This window comes from Zophobas morio, unplaced genomic scaffold, assembly GCF_036711695.1.
Source record: "Zophobas morio isolate AGI-343-1 ecotype UQ-CSIRO unplaced genomic scaffold, CSIRO_AGI_Zmor_V1 ptg000016l, whole genome shotgun sequence".
Taxonomy (NCBI): Eukaryota; Metazoa; Arthropoda; class Insecta; order Coleoptera; family Tenebrionidae; genus Zophobas; species Zophobas morio.
The window spans coordinates 2,436,730-2,463,330 of record NW_026972121.1 but is presented as its reverse complement, the minus strand read 5'-3'; the positions used below and the strand labels follow the sequence as shown (position 1 = coordinate 2,463,330).

At 29.1% G+C, this 26,601-nt stretch overlaps 1 protein-coding gene across 1 annotated transcript in view; it reads left to right on the top strand.

Moving 5' to 3' along the window:
• LOC135129756 (protein unc-13 homolog A-like) overlaps window positions 1–21,672 on the top strand; it is a 217,625-nt gene extending 195,953 nt beyond the window's left edge. The window contains exon 6 of the mRNA XM_064057004.1: window positions 21,579–21,672. Coding sequence (XP_063913074.1) covers window positions 21,579–21,593 — 15 coding nt within the window. The 3' untranslated portion in view covers window positions 21,594–21,672. The remainder of the gene's footprint in view (window positions 1–21,578) is intronic.
• Window positions 21,673–26,601: the final 4,929 nt, after the last annotated feature.

Below are 26,601 nucleotides of genomic sequence, written 5' to 3'. Positions count from 1 at the left end.
TAATTCGGCCACGTGACCACATTCCTCCGCCTTTTCTCTCCAAATTAATCCAATGACAGGTCACGCAATTATGCACCAACTAATCCCCAGGAAACGAAGGGACTAAGCCCATCCGAACTCCGACCTTGAGGACCCTCAAATCCCACCTGTGTCCCTTCCTATTAGCAAGCCGTGTTTAGAGTAGCCATTTAGCAGTTGTGCACGTCTTGCAGGAAGGGAGCGGGCAGTGGTTGTCTCTGGAGGCCGAGCTGGTGATGCGGGACGGGGAGGTGGTGGGTACCAAGAACCCGACGGGACACTCGCTCCTGGTGGACTGTCGTTTCGAGCTTCCTTTCGGTAAGTAAGCTAGCAGGATTGATAGCTTCGGTGAATGCCTCCAGATCGCCATGCTGAAGCCTTCTGTGTTCGAGTGTTTAGTTTTGTAATATTTAAGATCGAGTGGAGGAGTGAGTGTAATTTGAGACGGCGTTTTATGGGGGCGGTTAAGGGAGGGTCGATTTGGGGAAGATTGATGACTTTGGAGGGAGATGTTTGTGTTTTAAGTTCGTTAGGGGGACGATGAGGAATTGTGCGCGGAAGTGGAATGTACCGGGAGGTGTGGCATTTTTGAGTTTATGTTCTTGTTTATTGTATTAGTTCCAGCACGATGAGATCAGTGTTTTTTACGTGGATTGAGGACTTGGGTGATCCACAGACCAGCGCGCGCTCACGCCATTGTCGACCCTAAGCGTTCAAACATAATATCATATTTGACATGTTTCACTGGATTTTGACAACTATTTTTTTTTAATTTGTTAAGTAACTTGACAAACAAAACCCATATTTAAATTCTAAATATATTTGTTTTTAAACAAAAATATAAATATATTGAAGTTAAGAAATATCCCCTTCCAAAAAAGTGATGACGTCATCTTAGAATTTTTCTCATAAATCTTCTCTGAAATATGCTTTCTAATTGTGGTTTATTAATGCAATTCGCAAAATGAAATTGAAATCTTATAATTTTTCGAAAAATCTAGATTTATTTACTTTCGATCAATTTTTCAATTTTTCCGCTTTTCAATGTTCCGGTTTCGTATGTTTTCCCATTTTCAACTTTAATTTTTTCTATTTTTCAATTTCTCGATTTACAATTTTTCAATTTTAAATTTTTCGTTTCCTTAATTTTTAAAGTTCTTGATGTTTATTTTTGACTTGCCGATTTTTTTTCCTTTATTCAATGTCAAATTTGTCAGTTTTGCAATTTTTAGATTTTGAATTATCCAATTCTCCGATTTTTTTAATTTTTAATTATTCGATTTTACAAATCATATTTATTTTTTCGATTTTTAAGTGTCTCAATTTTAATCTTTCAAAAAATTCTCAATTTTTCGTTTCTTCTTCAAAGATCTTGATTTCGAATTTTTAGATGTTACAAAGTTTTAATTTTACGCTTTTTCGTTTGTTCATTTTTGATTTTTCAACTTTACAATCTTGCAAATTTTCTATTTTTTTCAATCGAAAAGTTGAAAAATCGAAACATTGAAAACCGGAAAACTTTTTCTTGTCTTCAGTTTTTCGTGTTCTTGATTTCCACATTTTAGACTTTTCAAAGTTTTTATTTTGCACTTTTTCGTTTTTTCATTTCTGATTTTTCAACTTTACAATTTTCCAAATTTTCAATTTTTTTCAACCGAAAAGTTGAAACATCGAAACTTTGAAAACCGGAAAACATTTTCGTTTCAGTTTTTCGTGTTCTTGATTTCCACTTTTAAGATTTTTAAAATCTTTTATTTTGCACTTTTTCGTTTTTTCATTTTTGATTTTTGAACTTTACAATTTTGCAAATTTTCTATTTTTTTCAATCGAAAACTTGAAAAATCGAAACATTGAAAACCGGAAAACTTTTTCATTTCTTCAGTTTTTCGTGTTCTTGATTTCCAATTTCTAGATTTTTCAAAGGTTCCATTTTACACTTTTTCGTCTTTTCATTTTTGATCTTTCAACTTTACAATTTTGCAAATTTTCCATTTTTTCCAATCGAAAAGTTGAAAAATCGAAACATTGAAAATCGGAAAACTTCTTCGTGTCTTCAGTTTTTCGTGTTCTTGATTTCCAATTTTTATGTTTTTAAAAGTTTTTATTTTGCACTTTTTCGTTTTTTCATTTTTGATTTTTCATCTTTACAAATTTTCCATTTTTTTTCAATCGAAAAGTTGAAAAATCCAAAAAGTGAAAAATCGAAACATTTAAAATCGGGAAACTTTTTCATTTCGTCACTTTTTCAAGCTCTTGATTTCCAGTTTTTAGATTTGTCAAAGTTTTCATTTTCTTCTTTTTCGTTTTTTCATTTTTGATTTTACAACTTTTTAGATTTGTCAAAGTTTTCATTTTGTTCTTTTTCGTTTTTTCATGTTTGATTTTTCAACTTTACAGTTTTGCAGTTTTTCTTCATTTTTATTCAAAAATTCGAAAAATCGGGAAATTCAAGAAAATTGAGAAACTTTGTCATTTCTTCAATTTTTCAACTTCATGATTTCTCAAATTTTTAGATTTTTTTAAAGTTTTATTTTACACTTTTTCGTTTTTTCTTTTTCATTTTTCAATTTTACAATTTTGAAAATGTTCCATTTTTTTGGTTCAGAAAGTTGAAAAATCGAAAAATTGGAAAATCGGAAGACTGAAACACTGAAAGACTAAAAATCGAAAATCTTAAAATTCGAAAAAGGAATCTAATTGAAAAATTGAAAACCGAAAATATGCAAAATCGAAAAATTATAGAATCGTCAAAATTGCAAAGTCCAAAAAATGGAAGATCGAAAAATTGAAAAATTAAAAATCGAAAAATTCTATAACTATAAAATTTTTAAAAATGGCAAATAAAAGGAAAAATTGAACAATCGAGAAAATGAAAAATCGAAAAATTTGAAAGCGAAAAATTCCAAATCGAAAATTTGAAAAACCACAAATTTAAAAACACAAAAGTTATATAATCATAATGCTGGAAATTCGAAAAATTAAAGAATACAGACAATAAACACCGAAACGAAAAATTGCAAACTTGAAAAATTGAAGAAATGAAAAACTGCAAAATCTAAAAGTTGAAACACCCAAAAGTTGGAAAATCGAGAAGCTGGAAAATTTAAAACCGAAAAAAGTGAAATTGAAAAAATAAAAACTTTTAAAATCGGAACTTTGACAAATCGAATAAGTAAAAAAATAAGGAAAATAAAAACTGAAACGAAAAATCGAAAATGGAGAAACTTTTTCATTTCTTCAATTTTTCAAGTTCTTGGTTTCCAGTTTTTAGATTTTACAAAATTTTCATTTTTTGCTTTTCAATTTTCATTTTTGATTTGTCAACTTTACAATTTTGCAGTTTTCCCATTTTTTATTGAAAAAGTCGAAAAATCGAGGAATTGAAAAATCGAAACATTGAAAATCGAGAAACTTTTTGATTTAATTTTTCAAGCTTTTAGTTTCCAATTTTTAGATTTTTCAAAGTTTTTATTTGGCACTTTTCGTTTTTTATTTTCATTTTTCAATTTTACAATTTTGTAAATTTTCCATTTTTTTTATTCGAAAAGCTGAAAAATCAAAAAATTGAAAAATCGAGAACCTAAAAAATCCAAGAAACGGAAGAAAAACTGGAAGACTAAAAATCGAGAATCTTAAAATTCGAAAAACGAATCAAATCGAAAATTTGAAAAACCCAAAAATGTAAAATCGAAGAATTGAAAAATTAAATAGCAAAACATTGAAAATCAAAAATTGGAAAATTGAAAAATTAAAAATCGGAAAACTGAAAAAGTGCAAAATGATGAAAACTAAAATTTGTAATTTTAAATGAAAACTTGAAAAATTGCAAATCAAAAATTGAACAAACGAAAAATTGAAAAATCTAAAACTAAAAAAACGAAAAAGTACAAAATTTAAAAGTTGAAATATCGAAAAATTTATTATTGGAAAATTCCAAATCGAAAAATTGAAAAATCAAAAACTGAAAAATCGAAAAATTGAAACATCCAAAAGTTGGAAAATCGAGAAGCAGGAAAATTGAAAAGTGATAATTTGGGGAACCAAAAAAAAAAGAAAAACTGAAAAATTGCAAATCGAAAAACTGAAAGAAGAAAAAATTGAAATTGAAAAAACAAAAAATTATAGAATCGGAAAATTGAAAAATCGAAAATTTAAAGAAATGGAAAATTGAAGAACCGAAAAGATGAAAAATCGAAAAATTGAAAATTTGATAAATGAAAAAGTTTTAAAATCCAGTAATTAAAAAAAGAAAAAATTCTAAAATCGTCAAATACAAAAACCGAAAAATTGAAAAATTAAAAATTGAAAACTCGTAAAACGACAAATCGAAATATTTAAACATCCAAAAACTGGAAAATCGAAAAACAGAAAAATGAAAACTCGAAGATTTGCTTTGTCGTAAAATTGAAGAAATGGAAAATTAAAGGATCGAAAAATTGAAAAATTTAAAATTGAAACTCGAAGAATTGTAAAATCTGAGAATTTAAACAAAAAACTGGAAAAATAAAGAACACGAAATGAAAAATTGCAACATTTAAAGCTGTAAAATTGAAAAACTGAAAAATTTAAACTTGTAAGCTCGAAAAATTTAATGTTCCAAAAAATTATTGCATATTTAAAATAAAAGTAGTGAAATTGCAAATCAAAAATTGAAGAAACGAAAAATTGAAAACCAAAAAATTGTAAATCGAAAAAACTAAAAATTCTAAAGTTGAAAATTTTCACATTGAAAAAAGAAAACTTATGAAATCGGAACATTAATAAACGAAAAATTTAAAAAACAAAAAATAAACCGAAACGAAAAATTGCAAATCGAAAAATCGAAATATAAAAATTAAAAATTCGTGAAATTTGAGGTCGAAAAATTGAAAAATCTAAGAATTGTAACACACAAAAGTTGAAAAATCGAAAACTGAAAAAAGTAAAAATGAAAATTCGGAGAGTTGCATATTGTAAAATTGAAGAAACAAAAAAAAAATAAAAATTTAATTTGAAAAATCGAAAAATTGTTAAATAAAGAATATAAAAATCCGAAACGCAAAATTAAGAATTGTAAAATTCCAAATCAAAAAATTGCAAAATCTTGAAATTGAAGAAACAAAAAAAGATTTAAAGTTGAAAAATCGCAAATCGAAAAATTGAAGAAACGAAAAATGGAACAAAATTAAAATTGAAAATCAAAAATTATAAAATCGAAACATTGAAAAATCGAATAAGTAAAAAATTATAAAAAACTGCCCCGAACCATTAAAAATAGCAAAATTTTAAATCGAAAAATTGCAGAAACAAAAACTTGAAAAGTTGAAGAAACGATAGAAGAAATTAAATTGAAAAACAAAAAATTATATAATCAGAATATTAAAAAATCGAATAAATGAAAAAATAAAGAAAATAAAAAATTAAAATGAAAAATTAAAAACCGAAAATTGAAAATTTGATAAATGAAAATATTTTAAAATCCAGTCATTGAAAATTCAAAAATTCCTAAAATCGCAAAAGTGAAAAACAGAGAAATTGAAAAATTAAAAATTGAAAACTCGTGAAACTGCGAATCGAAAAACTGAAACATCCAAAAACTGAAAAATCGAAAAAGTGAAAAATTCAAAAATGAAAACTCGAGTTGCTTATCGAAAAATTGAAAAAATGGAAAATTAAAGGTACGGAAAATTGAAAAATTAAAAATTGACAATTCGGGAAATTTTAAATCCAAAAATGGCAAAATCAAAAATTGAAGAAACAAAAAATTGGAAAAATAAAGAAAACAAAACGAAAAATTACAAATCGAAAAACTGAAAATTCGAGAAACTCAACTTGAAAAATCGCAAAATTTAAAACTTGGAAAATTCAAGAGTTGTATAATTGAAAAACTGAAAAATTTAAACTTGTAAACTCGAAAAATTATTACATTTTCAAAAATGATTACATATTTAAAATAAAAGTAGAAACATTGCAAATCAGAAATTGAAGAAACAAAAAATTAAAAACCGAAAAATTAAAAAATTCAAAAATTCAAAAATTCACATTGAAAAAAGAAGTCTTAGAAAATCAGAACATTAAAAAACGAAAAAATGAAACAACAAAAAATTATAAAACCAGAACATTAAAAAATCGAATAAATGAAAAAAATAAAGAAAATAAAAAATTGAAATGAAAAATTAAAAATCGAAAATTGAAAATTTGATAAATGAAAATATTTTAAAATCCAGTCATTGAAAATTCAAAAAATCCTAAAATCGCAAAGTTGAAAAACAGAAAAATTGAAAAATTAAAAATTGAAAACTTGTGAAACTGCAAATCGAAAAACTGAAACATCCAAAAACTGAAAAATCGAAAAAGTGAAAAATTAAAAAATGAAAACTCGAGTTGCTTATCGAAAAATTGAAAAAATGGGAAATTAAAGGTACGGAAAATTGAAAAATTAAAAATTGAAAAATTAAAAATTGACAATTCGAGAAATTTTAAATCCAAAAATGGCAAAATCAAAAATTGAAGAAACAAAAAATTGAAAAAATAAAGAAATCAAAACGAAAAATTACAAATCGAAAAACTGAAAATTCGAGAAACTCAACTTGAAAAATCGCAAAATTTAAAACTTGGAAAATTCAAAAGTTGTATATAATAAGTAAAAAATTATAAAAAACTGCCCCGAAACATTAAAAATTAGAAAACTTTAAATCGAAAAATTGCATAATCATGGAATTGAAATCACAAATAAAATTGAAATTTGGAAAAATCGCAAATCGAAAAATTGAAGAAACGAAAAATCGAGGAAAATTAAATTGAAAAAACAAAAAATTATAAAATCAGAAGATTAAAAAATCGAAAAATTGTTAAATAATGAAAATAAAAAACCGAAACGAAAAATTAAGAATTGCTAAATTTTAAATAAAAGAAACTGCAAAATCTTGAAATTGAAGAAACAAAAAAACTTGAAAATTTGAAGGAACGAAAGATTAAATTGAAAAACAAAAAATTAAAAAATCAGAACAACAAAAAATCGAATAAATGAAAAAATAAAGAAAATAAAAATTGAAATGAAAAATGAAAAATCCAAAAATTGAAAATTCAAAAAATCCTAAAATCGTAAGAGAAAAACGGAAAATTCGAAAAATTGAAACATCCAAAAACTGGAAAATCGAAAAAGTGAAAAATTTTAAAATGAAAACTCGAGTTGCTTATCGAAAACTTGAAAAAATGGAAAATTAAAGGTACGGAAAATTGAAAAATTAAAAATTGAAAACTCGAGAAATTTTAAATCAAAAATGGCAAAAACAAAAAACCGAAAAAATAAAGAAAACAAAACGAAAAATTGAAAATTCGAAAAACTCAACTTGAAAAATCGCAAAATTTAAAACTTGGAAGATTGTATAATTGAAAAAGTGAAAAATTCAAACTTATAAGCTCGAAAAATTATTACATATTTAAAATAAAAGTAGAGAAATTGCAAATCAAAAATTAAAGAAACAAAAGTTGAAAACCGAAAAATTAAAAAATGCAAAAATTAAAAAATTTCACATTGAAAGCAGAAATCTTAGAAAATCAGAACATTAAAAAACGAAAGATTGAAAAAACAAGAAAAAAACGAAACAAAAAATTGTAAATCGAAAAATTCAAAATTCTTGAAATTGGAAGTCGAAAATTTGCAAAATCTAATAACTGAAACATAAAAAAGTTGAAAAATCTAAAAATGAAAATTCGAAGAGTTGCATATTGTAAAATTGAAGAAACAAAAAAAAAATAAAAATTTAAAAAACAAAAAATTACAAAATCGAAAAATTGTTAAATAAAGGATATAAAAATCCGAAACGGAAAATTAAAAATTGCAAAATTCTAAATCAAAAAATTGGAAAATCTTGAAATTGAAGAAACAAAAAAAAATGAAAAGTTGAAAAACTGAAGAAACGAAAAATGGAAGAAAATTAAAATTGAAAAAAAATTCTAAAATCCAAACATTGAAAAATCGAATAAGTGAATAAATAAAGCAAATAAAAAATGACACGAAAAATTAAAAACTGCAAAATATTAAATCAAGAAATTGCCAAATCTTACAACTGAAGAAAAAAATGAAAAATTGAAACAACGCAAATCGAAAAATTGAAGAAACGCAAATCGAAAAATTGAAGAAACAACAAATTGAATATAAAAATCTAAACACTGAAACATCGAATAAGTGAAAAAAAAGTAAGGAAAATAAAAAACTGAGAAACAATTTCAATCTGAAAAATTGAAACATTAAAAATTGGAAAATGGGATAAATTACATATTAAATAATTAGGTTATAATTCTAAAACAGTAAAGTGTATTGTTAAAATTTGGGAAACTGCTAATTTAGAGTCGACATTTGCCTGAGCGCGCGCTGGTCTACAGATCAAACAAGTCCTCAAGCCACCTTATCAAACAATACTCAGAACTCATTTGCCGCACGAACCACACACTCTCCAAGCGACTTTCGCCTCTAAAAGACAAATCTCCGCATCCGCTTCACGCCGTCCACCCCCATCAATTACGCCAACTCGCCCCAGTTCGCCTGTTTCAAACTGCACTCACATCCTGGCCCAGTTTTAAGTTTTTACGATCTTGAAAGCCGCCGGAACCTAAATGTCAAGTTAACCAGTGATCGATAGTCGGGCAAAGGTCAACCCTGTGCAAAAAATCATCCCGCTTGTTTTGCTCCAGGATGTTCTCGATATTTCGCAGCTGCTGAAAAAATTGATTAATTGTTCGTTCTCTTCCCAATTCGGAGGTAACTCGAAACCGTTTCATCTTTTCCTACGCTTCAAAAATTAATGATCGGACGTTATAAAAGTAACGAGGAAGAGTTCGACTGGTGTAGATTTTTCCAGCACGAGATCTTCTAGTAGATTCTTAATCGATTTGTTTAAGCTTAATGATAGAACTGTATCTTTAATTTGTATCATACTGACTAAATTTGCAGTTGTAGTAGTAAGTATTTAATTGGTAATTGTAGATGGCTTTCTGAGACATGCACATCGGTCGGGTATATTTAGATCTCGGGATTTGATATTCTGGTACGTCAATAGCGGTTTGATTGTTTTATTGTGTACATTGTTTTAACTGCGGATGATTTATTAACGAAATCCGCAAACGAGACTTTGTTATTCGGATAAATGTTGTGCTATAATGGGATTTGTTCGATATTGAAACCAGGTTGGAAAAAACACGATGGAATCTACGAGGGTTTTACATTATTCAGACTTTGGTATTTGGCTGAAGACTTTTTGTCCACTGATTTAATCTGACTGGGATGTAAATAATTAGAGAGGAGAAAGTAAATCAATTAAGAGTAATTTTAGCTCTAAGCTAATTACTTAAAGAAACTGTCTATTTTTTTATATTTTAACCATATTTTTTTTTCAGACCGGTTTGCGGGAACAGATACGAAAAAAATTAAGTAATTAAAACACGCTTAGATTTCGCGCTCATTTTATACCATTTATTATGATTTAATTAATTATTTCAGTGTTGGCAATGCTTAGTCGAAAAAGTCGTCAACAAGTTGGCGTTGTCACCTGTCGTCAATTAAATTTTTGGTTAGCTTTTTTATGATTATTTAAAAATCATAGAATCCAAGATTTTTGACATTTTCAGTTTCAAATTAATTTTTTTATAATATTTATAATAGTATTATTTATTAAATCCATACCAATATTTTAGAAATTTTTGATTTCAAAGTCAAATTTTCAAAAATATCCAAAATTGTACAAGGAAGAGGTAATAAAAATTTGAGTTTTTGGCAAAGTTACCTAAAATTACACAAATATTTGAGAAATAAATCTCAACGACTTGATTTGAAAAATGGTGATGGACCAAGAATTTCGAAATTTTCGGTTTTACAATCAAATTTAAAAAAAAAATCCAAAATTTCTTAGAAAATCTCTGAAAATTTGAGCTTTTTGCAAAGTCAACTAAAAATACATAAAAGTTCTGGAAAATCAATCTCGATGAGCTAACTCAAAAACACAGGCTGTTGACGGAGAAAGACCAAGATTTTCGAAATTTTCTGTTTCAAAATCAAATTTTTAAAATTTCCCAAAAATGGCCACAATTTTTTCTAATAAATCTTCTTTAAAATATGCTTTATAATTGTAGTTTATTAATGCAATTCGCAAAATGAAACTGAAATCTTATAATTTTTCGAAAAATATGTTTTTTGTTTTTTCCTTTTTCTTCAGTTTTTTTTTTGGTCTCACAATTTTTTGTTTTTTCGTTTTCTTTCATTTTTCAATTTTTCCGTTTTTCAATGTTTCGGTTTCATCTGTTTTCCCTTTTTCAATTTCTCGACTTCCAAATTTTTCCTTTTTTCGATTTTAAGCTTCTCAATTTTAATCTTTAAATTTTTCAATTTTTCGTTTCTTCTTAAAAGATCGTGATTTCGAATTTTTAGATTTCACAAAGTTTTCATTTTACACTTTTTCGTTTTTTCATTTTTGATTTTTCAACTTTGCAAATTTGCAGTTTTCCCTTTTTTTAATCACAAAGTCGCAAATCGGGAAATTGAAGAACAGAAACTTTGAAAATCGAGAAAGTTTTCCATTTGTTCAATTTCTCAAGTTGTTGATTTCCAATTTTTCGATTTTTCAAAGTTTTTATTTTGCGCTTTCTGGATTTTTGCTTTTTCAATTTTACAATTCTAGACTACAACTTTTTCTTTTTTTATTCAAAAAGTCGGAAAATCTGGAAATTGAACAATCGAAACATTGAAAATCGGGAAACTTTTTCAAAGTTTTGAATTTACACTTTTTTGTTTTTTCATTTTTGAATTTTCAGCTTCACAACTTTGCGATTTTTCCTTTTTTTAGTCAAAATGTCGGAAAATCGAGAAATTGGAAAAACGAAATATTAAAAATTGGGAAACTTTTTTATTTTTTCAATTTTTCAAGTTTGTGATTTCCAGTTTTAAGATTTTTTCAAAGTTTTCATTTTACACTTTTCCGTTTTTCATTTTTGAAATTTCAAATTTACAAACTTGCAGTTTTTCCATTTTTTTAATCAAAAAGTCGAAAATTCAGAAATTGAAAAAGAGAAACTTTGAAAATCGAGAAAGTTTTCCATCCAATTTTTAGATTTTCCAAAGTTTTTATTTTACGCTTTTTGGATTTTTGATTTTTCAACTTCACAATTCTGCAATTTTTCCTTTTTTATTCAAAAAGTCGGAAAATCGGGAAATTGAACAATCGAAACATTTAAAAATCGGGAAACTTTCAAAGTTTTGATTTTACACTTTTTTGTTTTTGCATTTTGGAATTTTCAGTTTCACAACTTTGCGATTTTTCCTTTTTTTATTCATAATGTCGGAAAATCGAGAAATTGGAAAAACAAATTATTGAAAATCGGGAAACTTTTCATTTTTTCAATTTTTCAAGTTCGTGATTTCCAGTTTTTAGATTTTTCAAAGTTTTTATTTTACACTTTTCCGTTTTTTCATTTCTGATGTTTCAACTTTTTCAGTTTTGCAATTTTTACTTTTTTTATTCAAAAAGTCGCAAAATCCAGAAATTGAAAAATCGAAACATTGAAAATAGAGAAACTTTTTCATTTCTTCAATTATTCAAGCTTTCCAAGTTTTAGATTTTACAAAGTCTTTATTTTACAATTTTTTGTTTTTTCATGTTTGAATTTTCAGCTTCACAATTTAGCAATTTTTCCTTTTTTTTATTCAAAATGTCGGAAATGGAGAAATTGGAAAAGCGAAACATCGAAAACCAGGAAACTTTTTCATTTCTTCAATTTTTCAAGTTCTTGATTTCCAATTTTTAGATTTTTCAAAGTTTTTATTTTATAGTTTTTCATTTTTGATTTTTGAATTTTACAATTTTACAGTTTTCTCATTTTTTATTCGAAAAGTTGAAAAATCGAAAAACTAAAAAATTGCAAAAAAACTGAAAAATTGAAATCAAATTTTTAAAAAAATCCTAAATTCCTTAGAAATTCTCTGAAAATTTGAGCTATTTGCAAAGTTAGCTAAAAATACGTAAAAAGTTGTGAGAAATAAATCTCGATGAGCTAATTCAAAAACAAAGACCAAGATTTTTCGAAATTTTCCGTTTCAAAATCGTGTTTTAAAAATTTTCCTAAAATGGCCACATTTCATTTTGGTGATTATAAAAAAGTGGTTGAAATTTTCGAAGAAATGTTGTCGAAAATGACTTCTACAAGTTGAAATCAACAAAAAAATGTCTTAGTAATTTTCGAAAGTGCTGGGAGAAAAGTACAAAATTTGAAAATTTCATTGAAAAGTTGAGCTTTTTGCAAAATTCACCAAAAACACAAACAATTCTGGGATAAAAATCTGGAAGTACTGATTCTAAAAACACAAGCAATGGATCTAGAACAAGAGTTTCGAAATTTTCGGTTTCAAAACCAAATTTTTAAAATTTCCCAAAAACGACCACATTTCATTTTGGTGGTTATAAAAAGCGGTTGAAATTTTCGAAGAAATGTCGAATTAAGTTGAAATCAACAAAAAAATGCCTTTGTAATTTTCGTAAGTGCTCAGAAAAGAGTAAAAAATTTCAAAATTTCATTGAAAATTTGAGCTTTTTGCAAAATTGACCAAAAATTTCTGGGTTCAAAATAAAATTTTTAAAAAGGTCTAAAATATCATAAAGAGGAGATATTCAAAATATGAACTGATGGTTTTTGCAAAGATATCTAAAAATACACAAAAAAAATTGAGTTAATTTGAAAAATTATAAAGTTCGAAATTTTCGGTTTCAACGTATTTTTTTTTAAGTATGTAATTCCAAAACTGGCCAGAATTCATTTTGGTGATTCTAGGAAAGTGATTGGAATTTTAGAAGAAATGTCGATTGAAAATATTCAGAAATGCTGGAAAAAGGCCATAAATTCATTATGTATTGAAAATTTGAGTTTTTGGGAAAGTTGCCTAAAAATAGACAGAAACTGCAGACATAAAAATATCAACGATCTAATTCGAAAACAAAGCCTCGACCAAAATTTTCGAAATTTTCGGTTTCAAATTCAAATTTTTAAAATATCCTTCAAAAATATGGCCATTTTTGGAAATATTTCATTTTGGTGATTTTGACTTCTGCAAGTTGAAATCAACAAAAAAATGTCTTTTAGTAATTTTTGAATCAGAAAAAAAGAAAATTTCAAAATTTCATTGAAAATTTGAGCTTTTTGCAAGATTGACTGAAAAAATACAATTCTGGGATAAAAATATCGACGAACTAATTCTAAAAACACAAACAGTGAATCCAGAACAAGTTTTTCGAAATTTTTGGTTTCAAAATCAAATTTTTAAAAAGGTTTTTAATTTCATAAACATGAGGTATTGACAATTTGAGCTTTTTACAAAAGTATCTAAAAATACACAGAAATTCATGAGAAATAAATCTCAATGACCTGATTCGAAAAACAACCTGTTGGTTGAACCAAGTTTTTCAAAAATTCCAGTTTCATAGTAAACTTTTTGAAAATTTCCAAAATTTGTTTAGGTTCTATTGAAAGTTTGACTTTCTTGCAAATGTAACTAAAAATATAAAACAAATTCTGGGAAATGAATCTTGATGAGCTGGTTCAAAAGACAGGTTGTTGATGGACAAATAAGAGCAAGATTTTCGCAATTTTCGGTTTCAAAACCAAATTTTTAAAATTTCCCAAAAATGGCCACATTTCATTTTGGTGATTATAAAAAACCAGTTGAAATTTTCGAAGAAATATTGTGAAAAAAGACTTCTACAACGTGAAATCTACAAAAAAAATGTGTTTTAGTAATTTTTCAAAGTGCTCAGTAAAAAGTACTCCTAAAAAATTTCAAAATTTCATCGAAAATTTGAGCTTTTGCAAAATTGACAAAAAACACGGACAATTCTGCTATGAAACCTCGACGAACTAATTCTAAAAACACAAACACTGGATCCTGAACAAGATTTTCGACATTTTTGGTCGCAAAATAAAATTTTTGAAAAGGTTTCATAAAGAGAAAATATTGAAAAATATGAGCTTTTTGCAAAACTACCTAAAAATACACGAAAAATTCTGAGAAATAAATCTCATTGAGCTAATTTGATGAAACCGGAACAGGATTTTCGACATTTTCTGTTTTAAATTCAGAATTTTAAAATTTCTCAAAAATGGCCATATTTCATTTTGAAGTTTATAAAAAAGAATTTTTGAAGAAATGTTGTCCAGAATGGCCTTTGCAAGTCGAAAATAACAAAAAATGTGTTCTATTAATTTTCGGAAAGTACTCAGAAAAAATTCTGAATTTCGTTGAAAATTTGAGCTTTTTGCAAAATTACCAAAAAATAAATAAAAAATTCTGGGACAAAAATTTCGACAAGCTGATTCTAAAAACACAAAACCGTGGATCCCGACTAAAATTTTAGAAATTTTCAATTTCACAATCACATTTTTTAAAATATCCAAAATTTTGTTATGATATTGAAAATTTGAGCTTTTGTTGAAGTTAATCAAAAATACACAAAACATTTTGGGAAATAGATATCGATGATAGGAAAAACATTAGGATGTTGATATACCCATATGAAGATTTTTGAATTTTTTTTTTCAAAAGCAAATTGTTGAATATCAAATATAACATTAGATCCTATTAGATCCTACTGAAAATTTGAGCTTTTTTCAGGTAACTGAAAATACACAAAAAAATTGAGAAATAAATCTCCATGACCTGATTCGAAAAATGTAGCCTTTTGATGGCTCTAGATCCCGATTTTCGAAATTTTCTGTTTCAAATTCAAATTTTTAAAAACCCAAAAACGGCCATACATCATTTTGGTAATTATAAAAACGTGATTGGAATTTTCGAAGAAATTTTATCGAAAATCAACAGTAATTTTCGAAAGGGCGGAAAAAAACATTTCAAAATTTCACCGACAATTAGAGCTTTTTGCAAAGTTTCCTAAAAACACAAAAATTCTAGCATACAAATCTCGACTAGTTAATTCGAAAAACACAATACGATGAACCCAGAACAAGATTTAATTAAATTTTTAAAGAGGTCCAAAATTTCGTAAAGAGATAATGAAAATTTGAGCTTTTGGCGAAGTTAACTAAAAGATTTTGGATATTTTTTTAATCATTTTTTTTTAAATCCCAAAAATTGCCATATCTCTTTTTGGCGATTCTGGATATGTGGAGGAATTTTCTAAGAAATGGTGCCGAAAGCCAAAATCCCCAAAAAATGCAGTTAAGTAATTTTCGAAAGTTCTCGAAAAAAGCAAAAATTTCCAAAATTTATTGAAGAAAATTTGAGCATTGTGAAAAGTTCCCAAAAAATACAACATTCTGGGATCAAAAATTTATACGTAGAACATGATTTTGTAAGTTTTCGGTTACATAATCAAATTTTTGAAGATAACAAAAATTTTATTAAATTCTATTGAAAATTTGAGCTTTACACAAAAAATTTTAGGAAATAAGTCTGAATGAGCTGATTCGAAAAATGATCATAATACATCATTTTGGTAATTATAAAAAAGTTGCTGGAATTTTCCAAGCAATTTTATCGAAAATCACTTCTGCAAATCGAAAACAACAGAAAAATGTCTTTCAGTAATTTCCAAAATTTCTTAAGAAGATACTGAAAATTTGAGATTTTGGCAAAGTTAATCAAAAATATTTTTTTTTGCTGATTCTGGGTATGTGGGTGGAATTTTCTAAGAAACGTTGCCGAAAATGACTTCGGCAAGTTGAAATCAACAAAAAAATGTTTTTTGATGATTTTCAAAAATTTCATTAAAAATTTGAGCTTTTAAAATTAACAAAAAATTCCGAAACAAAAATTTGCTCCAGCTGTTTCAAAAAAGACCGTAGATCCAGACCAAAATTTTCGAAATTTTTGGTTTCACAATGAAATTTTTTTAAATATCCAAAATTTTAATAGGTTCTATTGAAAATTAGAGTTTTTTGCAAAATTAACTAAAAATAATAGCTAATTCTAAAAACTTAGCCTTTTGGTGGATCCAGACCAAGATTTTCGAAAACTTTTGTTTCAAATTCAAATTTTTTAAATCTCAGAAATGGCCATAAGTCATTTTAATAATTATAAAAAACTGGTTGGCAATTTCAAAGAACTTTCATCGAAAATCACCTTTGGAAGTCAAAATCAATAAATAAATATCTTTTAGTAATTTTCGAAAGCTCCCGGAACGAAGTAAAACATTTCAAAATTTCATCGAAAATTTGAGCTTTTTGCAAAGTTGCCCCAAAACACAAAAAATTCTGGCATCAAAGTCTTGACAAATCAATTCGAAAAATACAACACCCAGAACAAAATTTTCGGAATTTTCGGTTTCACCCATATCAAGATTTTGGATTTTTTTTCAAAATAAAATATTCTGAATATCCAAAAAATAGCCATACTTCTTTTGGTGATTCTGGATATGTGGATGAAATTTTTTAAGAAACGTTGCTAAAAAGGACTTTTACAAGTTCAAATGAACAAAAAAATGTTAGTAGTAATTTTCGAAAGTACTCAAAAAAATTTCAAAATTTCATTGAAAATTTGGGCTTTTTGCAAAGTTACCTAAAAATACACAAACAATTTAGGGAAATAAATCTCGATGTACTGATTCTAAAAACGTAAGCTTTTGATGCCCTCAGACCGAAATTTTCAAAATCTTTTTGAAATTCAAATTTTTAAAATCCCAAAAATGGTGATATATCGTTTTGGTAATTATAAAAAGTGTTTGGAATTTTCAAAGAGAATTTATAGAAAATCAATACGAGAAACATTAAAATATTGGTGGAGTCATATCAAGATTTTGGATTTTTTTTCAAAATAAAATATTCTGAATATCCAAAAAATAGCCATACTTCTTTTGGTGATTCTGGATATGTGGGTTAAATTTTTTAAGAAACGTTGCCAAAAAGGACTTCTGCAAGTTCAAATGAACCAAAAATGTTAGTAGTAATTTTCGAAAGTACTAAAAAAATTTCAAAATTTCATTGAAAATTTGGGCTTTTTGCAAAGTTACCTGAAAATACACAAAAAATTTAGGGAAATAAATCTCGATGTACTGATTCTAAAAACGCAAGATTTTGATGCCCTCAGACCGATATTTTCAAAATCTTTTTGAAATTCAAATTTTTAAAATCCCAAAAATGGCGATATATCGTTTTGGTAATTATAAAAAGTGTTTCGAATTTTCAAAGAGATTTTATAGAAAATCAATACGAGAAACTTTAGAATGTTGGTGGACTCATATCAAGATTTTGGATTTTTTTCAAAATAAAATTTTCTGAATATCCAAAAAATAGCCATAGTTGTTTTTGCTAATTCTGGATATGTGGGTGGAATTATCTAAGAAACGTTGCTAAAAAGGACTTCTGCAAGTTCAAATGAACAAAAAAATGTTAGTAGTAATTTTCGAAAGTACTAAAAAAATTTCAAAATTTCATTGAAAATTTGGGCTTTTTGCAAATTTACCTAAGAATACACAAAAAATTTAGGGAAATAAATCTCGATGTACTGATTCTAAAAACGCAAGCTTTTGGTGCCCTCAGAGCGAAATTTTCAAAATTTTTGAAATTCAAATTTTTAAAATCCCAAAAATGGCGATACATCGTTTTGGTAATTATAAAAAGTGTTTGTAATTTTCAAAGAGATTTTATAGAAAATCAATAGGAGAAACATTAGATTCTTGATGGACCCATATCAAGATTTTGGATTTTCTTTCAAAACAAAATTTTCTGAATATCCAAAAAATAGCCATACTTCTTTTGGTGATTCTGGATATGTGGGTGGAATTTTCTAAGAAACGTTGCTAAAAAGGACTTTTGCAAGTTCAAATGAACAAAAAAATGTTAGCAGTAATTTTCGAAAGTACTAAAAAAACTTCAAAATTTCATTGAAAATTTGGGCTTTTTGCAAAGTTACCTAAAAATACACAAAAAATTTAGGGAAATAAATCTCGATGTACTGATTCTAAAAACGCAAGATTTTGATGCCCTCAGACCGAAATTTTCAAAATCTTTTTGAAATTCAAATTTTTAAAATCCCAAAAATGGCGATATATCGTTTTGGTAATTATAAAAAGTGTTTGGAATTTTCAAAGAGAATTTATAGAAAATCAATACCAGAAACATTAGAATGTTGATGGACCCATATCAAGATTTTGGATTTTTTTCAAAATAAAATTTTCTGAATATCCAAAAAATAGCCATAGTTGTTTTTGCTGATTCTGGATATGTGGGTGGAATTATCTAAGAAAAGTTGCCAAAAAGAACTTATGCAAGTTCAAATGAACAAAAAAATGTTAGTAGTAATTTTCGAAAGCACTAAAAAAATTTCAAAATTTCATTGAAAATTTGGGATTTTTGCAAAGTTACCTAAAAATACACAAAAAATTTAGTGAAATAAATCTCGATGTACGATTCTAAAAACGTAAGCTCTTGATGCCCTCAGACCGAAATTTTCAAAATCTTTTTGAAATTCAAATTTTTAAAATCCCAAAAATGGCGATATATCGTTTTGGTAATTATAAAAAGTGTTTGGAATTTTCAAAGAGATTTTATAAAAAATCAATACGAGAAACATTAGAATGTTGGTGGACTGATATCAAGATTTTGAATTTTTTTTCAAAATAAAATATTCTGAATATCCAAAAAATAGCCATACTTCTTTTGGTGATTCTGGATATGTGGGTTAAATTTTTTAAGAAACGTTGCCAAAAAGAACTTCTGCAAGTTCAAATGAACAAAAAAATGTTAGTAGTAATTTTCGAAAGCACTAAAAAAATTTCAAAATTTCATTGAAAATTTGGGCTTTTTGCAAAGTTACCTGAAAATACACAAAAAATTTAGGGAAATAAATCTCGATGTACTGATTCTAAAAACGCAAGATTTTGATGCCCTCAGACCGAAATTTTCAAAATCTTTTTGAAATTCAAATTTTTAAAATCCCAAAAATGGAGATATATCGTTTTGGTAATTATAAAAAAAGTGTTTGGAATTTTCAAAGAGAATTTATAGAAAATCAATACCAGAAACATTAGAATGTTGATGGACCCATATCAAGATTTTGGATTTTTTTCAAAATAAAATTTTCTGAATATCCAAAAAAGAGCCACAATTGTTTTTGCTGATTCTGGATATGTGGGTGGAATTATCTAAGAAACGTTGCTAAAAGGGACTTCTGCAAGTTCAAATGAACAAAAAAATGTTAGTAGTAATTTTCGAAAGAACTAAAAAAATTTCAAAATTTCATTGAAAATTTGGGCTTTTTGCAAAGTTACCTAAAAATACACAAAAAATTTAGTGAAATAAATCTCGATGTATGATTCTAAAAACGTAAGCTCTTGATGCCCCCAGACCGAAATTTTCAAAATCTTTTTGAAATTCAAATTTTTAAAATCCCAAAAATGGCGATATATCGTTTTGGTAATTATAAAAAGTGCTTGGAATTTTCAAAGAGATTTTATAAAAAATCAATACGAGAAACATTAGAATGTTGGTGGACCCATATCAAGATTTTGGATTTTTTTTCAAAATAAAATATTCTGAATATCCAAAAAATAGCCATACTTCTTTTGGTGATTCTGGATATGTGGGTGGAATTTTCTAAGAAACGATGCTAAAAAGGACTTCTGCAAGTTCAAATAAACAAAAAAATGTTAGTAGTAATTTTCGAAAGTACTAAAAAAATTTCAAAATTTCATTGAAAATTTCGGTTTTTTGCAAAGTTACCTGAAAATACACAAAAAATTTAGGGAAATAAATCTCGATGTACTGATTCTAAAAACGCAAGCTTTTGATGCCCTCAGACCGAAATTTTCAAAATTTTTGAAATTCAAATTTTTAAAATCTCAAAAATGGCGATATATAGTTTTGGTAATTATAAAAAGTGTTTGGAATTTTCAAAGAAGTTTTATAGAAAATCAATACGAGAAACATTAGAATGCTGGTGGACCCATATCAAGATTTTGAATTTTTTTTCAAAATAAAATATTCTGAATATCCAAAAAATAGCCATACTTCTTTTGGTAATTCTGGATATGTGGGTGGAATTTTTTAAGAAACGTTGCCAAAAAGGACTTCTGCAAGTTCAAATGAACAAAAAAATATTAGAAGTAATTTTCGAAAGTACTAAAAAAATTTCACAATTTCATTGAAAATTTGGGCTTTTTGCAAAGTTACCTAAAAATACACAAAAAATTGAGGGAAATAAATCTCGATGTACTGATTCTAAAAACTTAAGCTTTTGATGGCCTCAGACCGAAATTTTCAAAATCTTTTTGAAATTCAAATTTTTAAAATCCCAAAAATGGCGATATATCCTTTTGGTAATTATAAAAAGTGTTTGGAATTTTCAAAGAGATTTTATAGAAAATCAATACGAGAAACATTAGAATGTTGGTGGACTCATTAAGATTTTGGATTTTTTTTCAAAATAAAATTTTCTGAATATCCAAAAAATAGCCACAGTTGTTTTTGCTGATTCTGGATATGTGGGTGGAATTTTCTAAGAAACAAAAATCTTTTTTCGTGGATTATGGAAAATTAACAAAAATATCTCTTTGGATGGTTTTTGAAAAGTGTTCCTAAAAAATCAAAAATTGAGTATTTAATTTTCGAAAGTGCTGAGATTAATATTATTGCCGCTTTTTTAAATAAATAAATAAAATTGAAGTTCAGTTCGAACAGTTTGAACCGCAGTTGACCCATTATTGGCCAGACGGCAGTAACATAATTTTCTCGCCATTTTTGCATAACAATAACGTCGTTTCCGATAATTCCATTGAATTTAAACTAGATTACTACAAAATGCGAATAGAGAACAACCCAGAAATCGATAAACGCATCAAGTAACTAAATAATATCAAGACGCCGCTAAACCTATACCACGCATTGTACATTAGCGCTAAATCCGGTCGATGTGCTGGCTCAACTTTAGTCGTAGTGTATGTAGTAAAGTAGCATTGCATATTGGGTGGTGTACAGGCCGCTGCGACCCTCCCACCGGTTGGCGGAGCATCTTACGTGGCTCCACTGTCTGCCGGAACGATGCTACCAAACCGTATGCTTCCATAGGTAACCGCAAGCTGTGCAAAACTCTAACGGACGCACTTTCTCATCTCCCGTCGCCGTAAAAATGGCCCGCAGACCACTACGGCGCCACGCAACTTCCGCCTCTAACGACCAAGGTCGCAATAGAGGCGAAAATTGCCCGCCGCTCCGCTGGTCCGCCATTTCTACAGCGGCGAGCTCAATATCTAGAGTCATCTGCCACTTCTGAACTCTTGCTAAGTCTAATCTTCCAGTGCATGGCGTCTCAAGAAGCTCAAATTTCAGACTCAAACCACTGCTTACTCTCTAACCTGTCTGAACTTGTTCTGTTGCATCCGACCGGAGAAACCGGTCCAAGTACTTTCAGGGCTGCTCACGTCTGCAACGCTTCTATAACGTAAACTTTCCTAATTGTTACTGACACGAGGAGGTTACAAAACAACTCACGTATGCACCAATCCAAGACAACTAACGTTCACATAAGACACACGTTTTGTTTTACGAAGGAGATAGGTTTCGCTTTGCTGAGTCACGTGCTGTTGCAGATCCGGAGAATATAGAGGCTTCGGATTTGCAGAGGAAGCTCGAGATGCTCAACAATATTATGGATCAGGAGGCGAGGTTGGAGCAGGCGAAGAGGCAGATGCAGTATTTTGGACACTGTAAGTGGGAATGTTTGCTGTGTGCATGGAATGCGTGGGAGGGGTGAGTACGGAGGTTAAAGGGACGGCGTGGGTGCTAATTTTATCAAAGTGGATTCATCCGCTGGGTAGAAAACTCTAATTGGGAGGATTGCATTAGTCGATGCAGACAGGGGTTTTAAAATAAAATTAAAATTAACGGAGCTTTGATGTTTTTTGTGTTACATGGCTGCATGTTTCGAGGGATGGCGAGTCTACGGTTTTCTATTGATTAGTTGGGGGTGTTGCGTTGTTAATAAAGCAGACTGGTTAACTATCATGAAATTTATACTCAATTAAAAACCAAATAGGTAAACAAATTGGACTGCACTTAGAACTTTCCTCCCCTTGAATAAGTCAGACAGTAAGGGGTCATCTAGGGTTAAAAATCGGTCTAAAGAATTTATACGAAACTTCGCTCACTTTGATGATAATTTTTGTCATTATCTACTAAGGTTGGGTAGACTCTAGCAATCTAAACATTCTGAATATACTCGCTTCGCGCCATATTCTGTCTAAATAACTTGAGACCAATTTCTTTGTGGTGCGAAATTCAAGGAAAGTATTCAGGGTCTGTTTTTAAGGCAATAAAATCTCGGGGTTCCAGTGTTTTTAAAAAACTCGGACCCTTTTATTAAAGAAAGTTACACAATTTCAAGGTCCCCTGGTGTCTTTTGAAAGAATCTCAGAGTTCCTTAGTATTTTCTTTTAGAGAAGGTAAAAAAATCTCCGAGTGCCATAGGGCTTTATTTAAAAAGACTAAAAGACACTCTGGGTTCCTTGATGTCCCTTTTTAAAGAAGTTGAAAGAATCTCCGTTTCCCTTAGTCTTTTTCTAGAGAATCTTAAAGAACCTCGGAGCCCTCCAGTGTTTTTTTTAATAACCTAAGAGAGTCTCGAGGGACCCAAGGGTTTTTTTCTAGAGAAGCTGAAACTATCTAGAAGTTTCCTGTTAGAAAAACTGAAAGAATCTTGAAGTATCATTCGGTTTTTGTTTAATGCTGAAAGATTCTCCCTAGGATCCCTATCCTCTAGCATCTTTTTCTAGAGAATCAAAAAAATCTCGGGATCCCGAAGTGTCTATTTTTAGATACTTTTTTGTAGAGAAGCTGAAAGAATTTCTTTATTTTTTTTTAGAAAAACTGAAAGAATCGCGAGGTTTCCTAGGTTTTTTTTTATAAACTGAAAATATCTAGGGGCCCTCTAGCGTCTTTTTCTAGAGAACCAAAGAAATCTCGAGTACTGGAGTGTCTATTTGTGGAAAAGCTGAAAAGATCTGGGGAGGAGCCCAAGTATCTACTTTTAAGAGAAACTGAAAGAATTTCGTGGACTTACAGTTTTTCTTATAGAAACTGAAAGAATTTCGAAATCCCTATGGTCTTTTTTTAGAGAAGCTGAAATATTCTCATGGGCCCCAAGTCTTTTTTTTAAAGAAGCTGAAAGAATATTGGAAGCCCCAAGTGTCTTTTTTTAGAGAAGCTGAATGAATCTAGGGACCCGTAGTTTTTTTTATAGAAACTGCAAAAATCTTGATGTGCATTAAACTCTTTTTTTTTAAAGCTGAAAAGGATCTCGGGGACCCCTAGTCTTTTTTTAATGGAAATTGAAAAAATCTCGTGGACCCTAGTTTTTTTTAAGAAACTGAAATAATCTCGGTGACCTCTAGTTTTTTTTTAAAGAAACTGAAGGGATTTCGGAGTATCCTGAAGTCTTTTTTAGAGAAATTTAAAAAATGTCTTGTTTTTCGAGGAGTTGAGAGAATCTCGGGAGTAACCAGTGTATTTTTTTTTGAGAAACTGAAAGAATTTCGGGGACGCGAATTTGTTTTATAGAAATTGAAAAAATCTCGAGGTGCCCTAAGGTTTCTTTTTTAGAGAAGCTGAAAGAAACCCAAGGATCCTTAGTTTTTTTCATAGAAACTGAAACTTGAGGCCCCCTAAGCTCTTTTTTCAGGGAAGCTGAAAGAATTTAGTACGCCCCAAGTCTCTTTTTGAAAGAAGCTCTAAGAATCTCGAAGGGCCCAAGTATCTACTTCTAGAGCAACTGAAAGAATATCGAGGGCCCCTAATTTGTTTTAGGGAATCTGAAAGAATCTGAGTGTCTCAAGTCTCTTTTTTTAGAGATACTGGAAGAATCACTGGAGCCCTAGTTTTTTTTTATAGAAACTGAATGAATCTCACCAAAGGTGTTTTTTGAAAAGCTCAAAAATCTCGGGGATCCCTACTAAAAACCTCTCGAGGTCCCTTAATGTCTTGTTTAGAGAAAATGAAAGAATCTTGAGGATCCCTAGTTGTTTTCATAGAAATTGAGAAACATCTTAGGTTTTGTTTTCTTTTTTGAGACGGTGAAAGAATCTCAAGGACCCCTAATTTATTTTAGAGACTCTAAGAAAATCTCGATTTTCTCTAAGGTCTTCTTTTAGAGAATCTGACAGAATCTCGGGGGTCCCAATTGTCTTTCTTTAGAGATACTGAAAGAATCTCGAGGACCCCAAGTTTTTTTTATAGAAACTGAAAGAATCTCGCGGACCCCTATTTTTTTATAGAAACCGAAACGATTTCGAATCCCCTAAGGTCTTTTTCTACACAAACTGAAAAAAGCTCGGAGGTCACAAGTGTCTTTTGTGAGGTACTGAAAGAAAATTAGAGACCCCTAATTTTTTATAGAAACTGCAAGGATTTAGAAGTCCCCTAAGGTCTGTTTCTGGAAAACTGAAAAAATTTCGATGTTCCCTAAGGTCTTCTTTATAGAAAAGTTGAAAAAACTCTGGGGTCCCCAGTGTTTTTTTTTTTTTGAGAGACTGGATAAATCTCGGGGACTTCTAATTTTTTTTTATAAAAACTCAAAGAATCTCACCTTGGTTCTTTTTTTGAGAAGCTGAAAAACCTCGAGGAACCTTAATGTTTTTTAAAGAAATTAAAAAATCTCGAGGTCTCCTGAGGTATTTTTTTAAGAAACTGAAAGAATCTCAGGGACTCCAAGTGTTTTTTATAGAAACTGAAAGAATCTCGAGGACCCCTAGTATTTTTTTATGGAAATAGAAAAAATCTCGGTGCACCCCAAGATTTTCTTTTTAGAGAAAATGAAAGAATCTCGAGGACCCCTAGTGGTTTTTTTTTTGAACTGGAAGAATCTCTCCGTAGGGGTTTTTTTGAAATAATCTCGTGGACCCCTATTTTTTTAAGAAATTGAAAAAATCTCGAGGTCCCTTAGGGTTTTTTTAGAGAAGCTGAAATAATCTCGGGGACCCCTAGTGTCTTTTTTTGGAGAAGCTGAAAGAATTTCGAAGTCCCCTAAGGTCTTTTTTAAAAAAAAACTCGATGGCCCCAAAGATTTTTTTTAGAGAAGATGAAAGAATCTCGAGGAGCCCTAGGTTTTTTTTTTATAAAAACTGAAAGAATCTCGGCGAAGGTGTTTTTTTGAAATAATCTCGTGGACCCCTATTCTTTTAATAAATTGAAAAAATCTCGAGGTCCCTTAGTTGTTTTTTTAGAGAAGCTGAAATAATCTCGGGGACCCCTAGTCTCTTTTTGGAGAAACTGAAAGAATTTCGAAGTCCCCTAAGGTCTTAAGATTTACTTTTTAGAGAAACTGAAAGAATCTTGGGGCACCAGACTTTTTTTATATATTGAAAGAATCTCGGGGACCCTTAGTTTTTTTATCAAAACTGAAGAATCTCGCCGAAGATGTTTTTTTGAAATAATCTCCTGGACCCATATTTTTTTTACAGAAATTGAAAAAATTTCGAGGTCCCCTAGGCTTTTTTTGGAGAAGCTGAAAGAATCTCGGGGACTTCTAGTTTTTTGTTTAGATACTGAAAGAATCTCGGGGACTCCTAGTTCTTTTATAGAAAACGAAAGAATCTCGAGGACCTCTAGTTTTTTTTATAAAAACACAAAGATTCTCACCTTGGGTCTTCTTTTAAGAAGGTGAAAAACCTCGAGGACCCTTAATGTTTTTTAAAGAAATTAAAAAATCTCGAGGTCTCCTGAGTTATTTCTTTAAGAAACTGAAAGAGTCTCGGGGACTCCAAGTGTTTTTTATAGAAACTGAAAGAATCTCGAGGACCCCTAGTTTTTTTTTTGGAAATTGAAAAAATCTCGATGCACCCCAAGATTTTCTTTTTAGAGAAAATGAAAGAATCTCGAGGAGCCCTAGTGTTTTTTTTATAAAAACTGGAAGAATCTCTCCGTAGGTGTTTTTTTGAAATAATCTCGTGGACCCCTATTTTTTAAGAAATTGAAAAAATGTCGAGGTCCCTTAGGGTTTTTTTAGAGAAGCTGAAATAATATCGGGGTACCCCTAGTGTGTTTTTTTGGAGAAGCTGATAGAATTTCGAAGTCCCCTAAGGTTTTTATTAAAAAAAATCTCGATGGCCCCCAAGATTTTCTTTTTATCGATGATGAAAGAATCTCGAGGACCCCTAGGTTTTTTTTATAAAAACTGGAAGAATCTCGCCGAAGGTGTATTTTTGAAATAATCTCGTGGACCCCTATTATTTTACAGAAATTAAAAAATCTCGAGGTTCCCTAGGGTTTTTTTAGAGAAGCTGAAAGAATCTCGGAGACTCCTAGTGTTTTTTTTGGAGAAGCTGAAAGAATTTCGAACTCCCCTAAGGTCTTTTTTAAAAAAATCTCTATTCCCCCCAAGATTTACTTTTTAGAGAAACTGAAAGTATCTTGGGGCTCCAGAGTGTCTTTTTTTAGATACTGAAAGAATCTGGGGGACCCCTAGCTTTTTATAAAAACTGAAAAATCTCGCCGAAGATGTTTTTTTGATTATTGCACTCACATGTCACATGATGTCAACTGACCAATCAAACGCGTCAATATTTGTAAATTCAACCAATCAGCATACAATTACGTGATAATTGCACACTGTGCAATTAC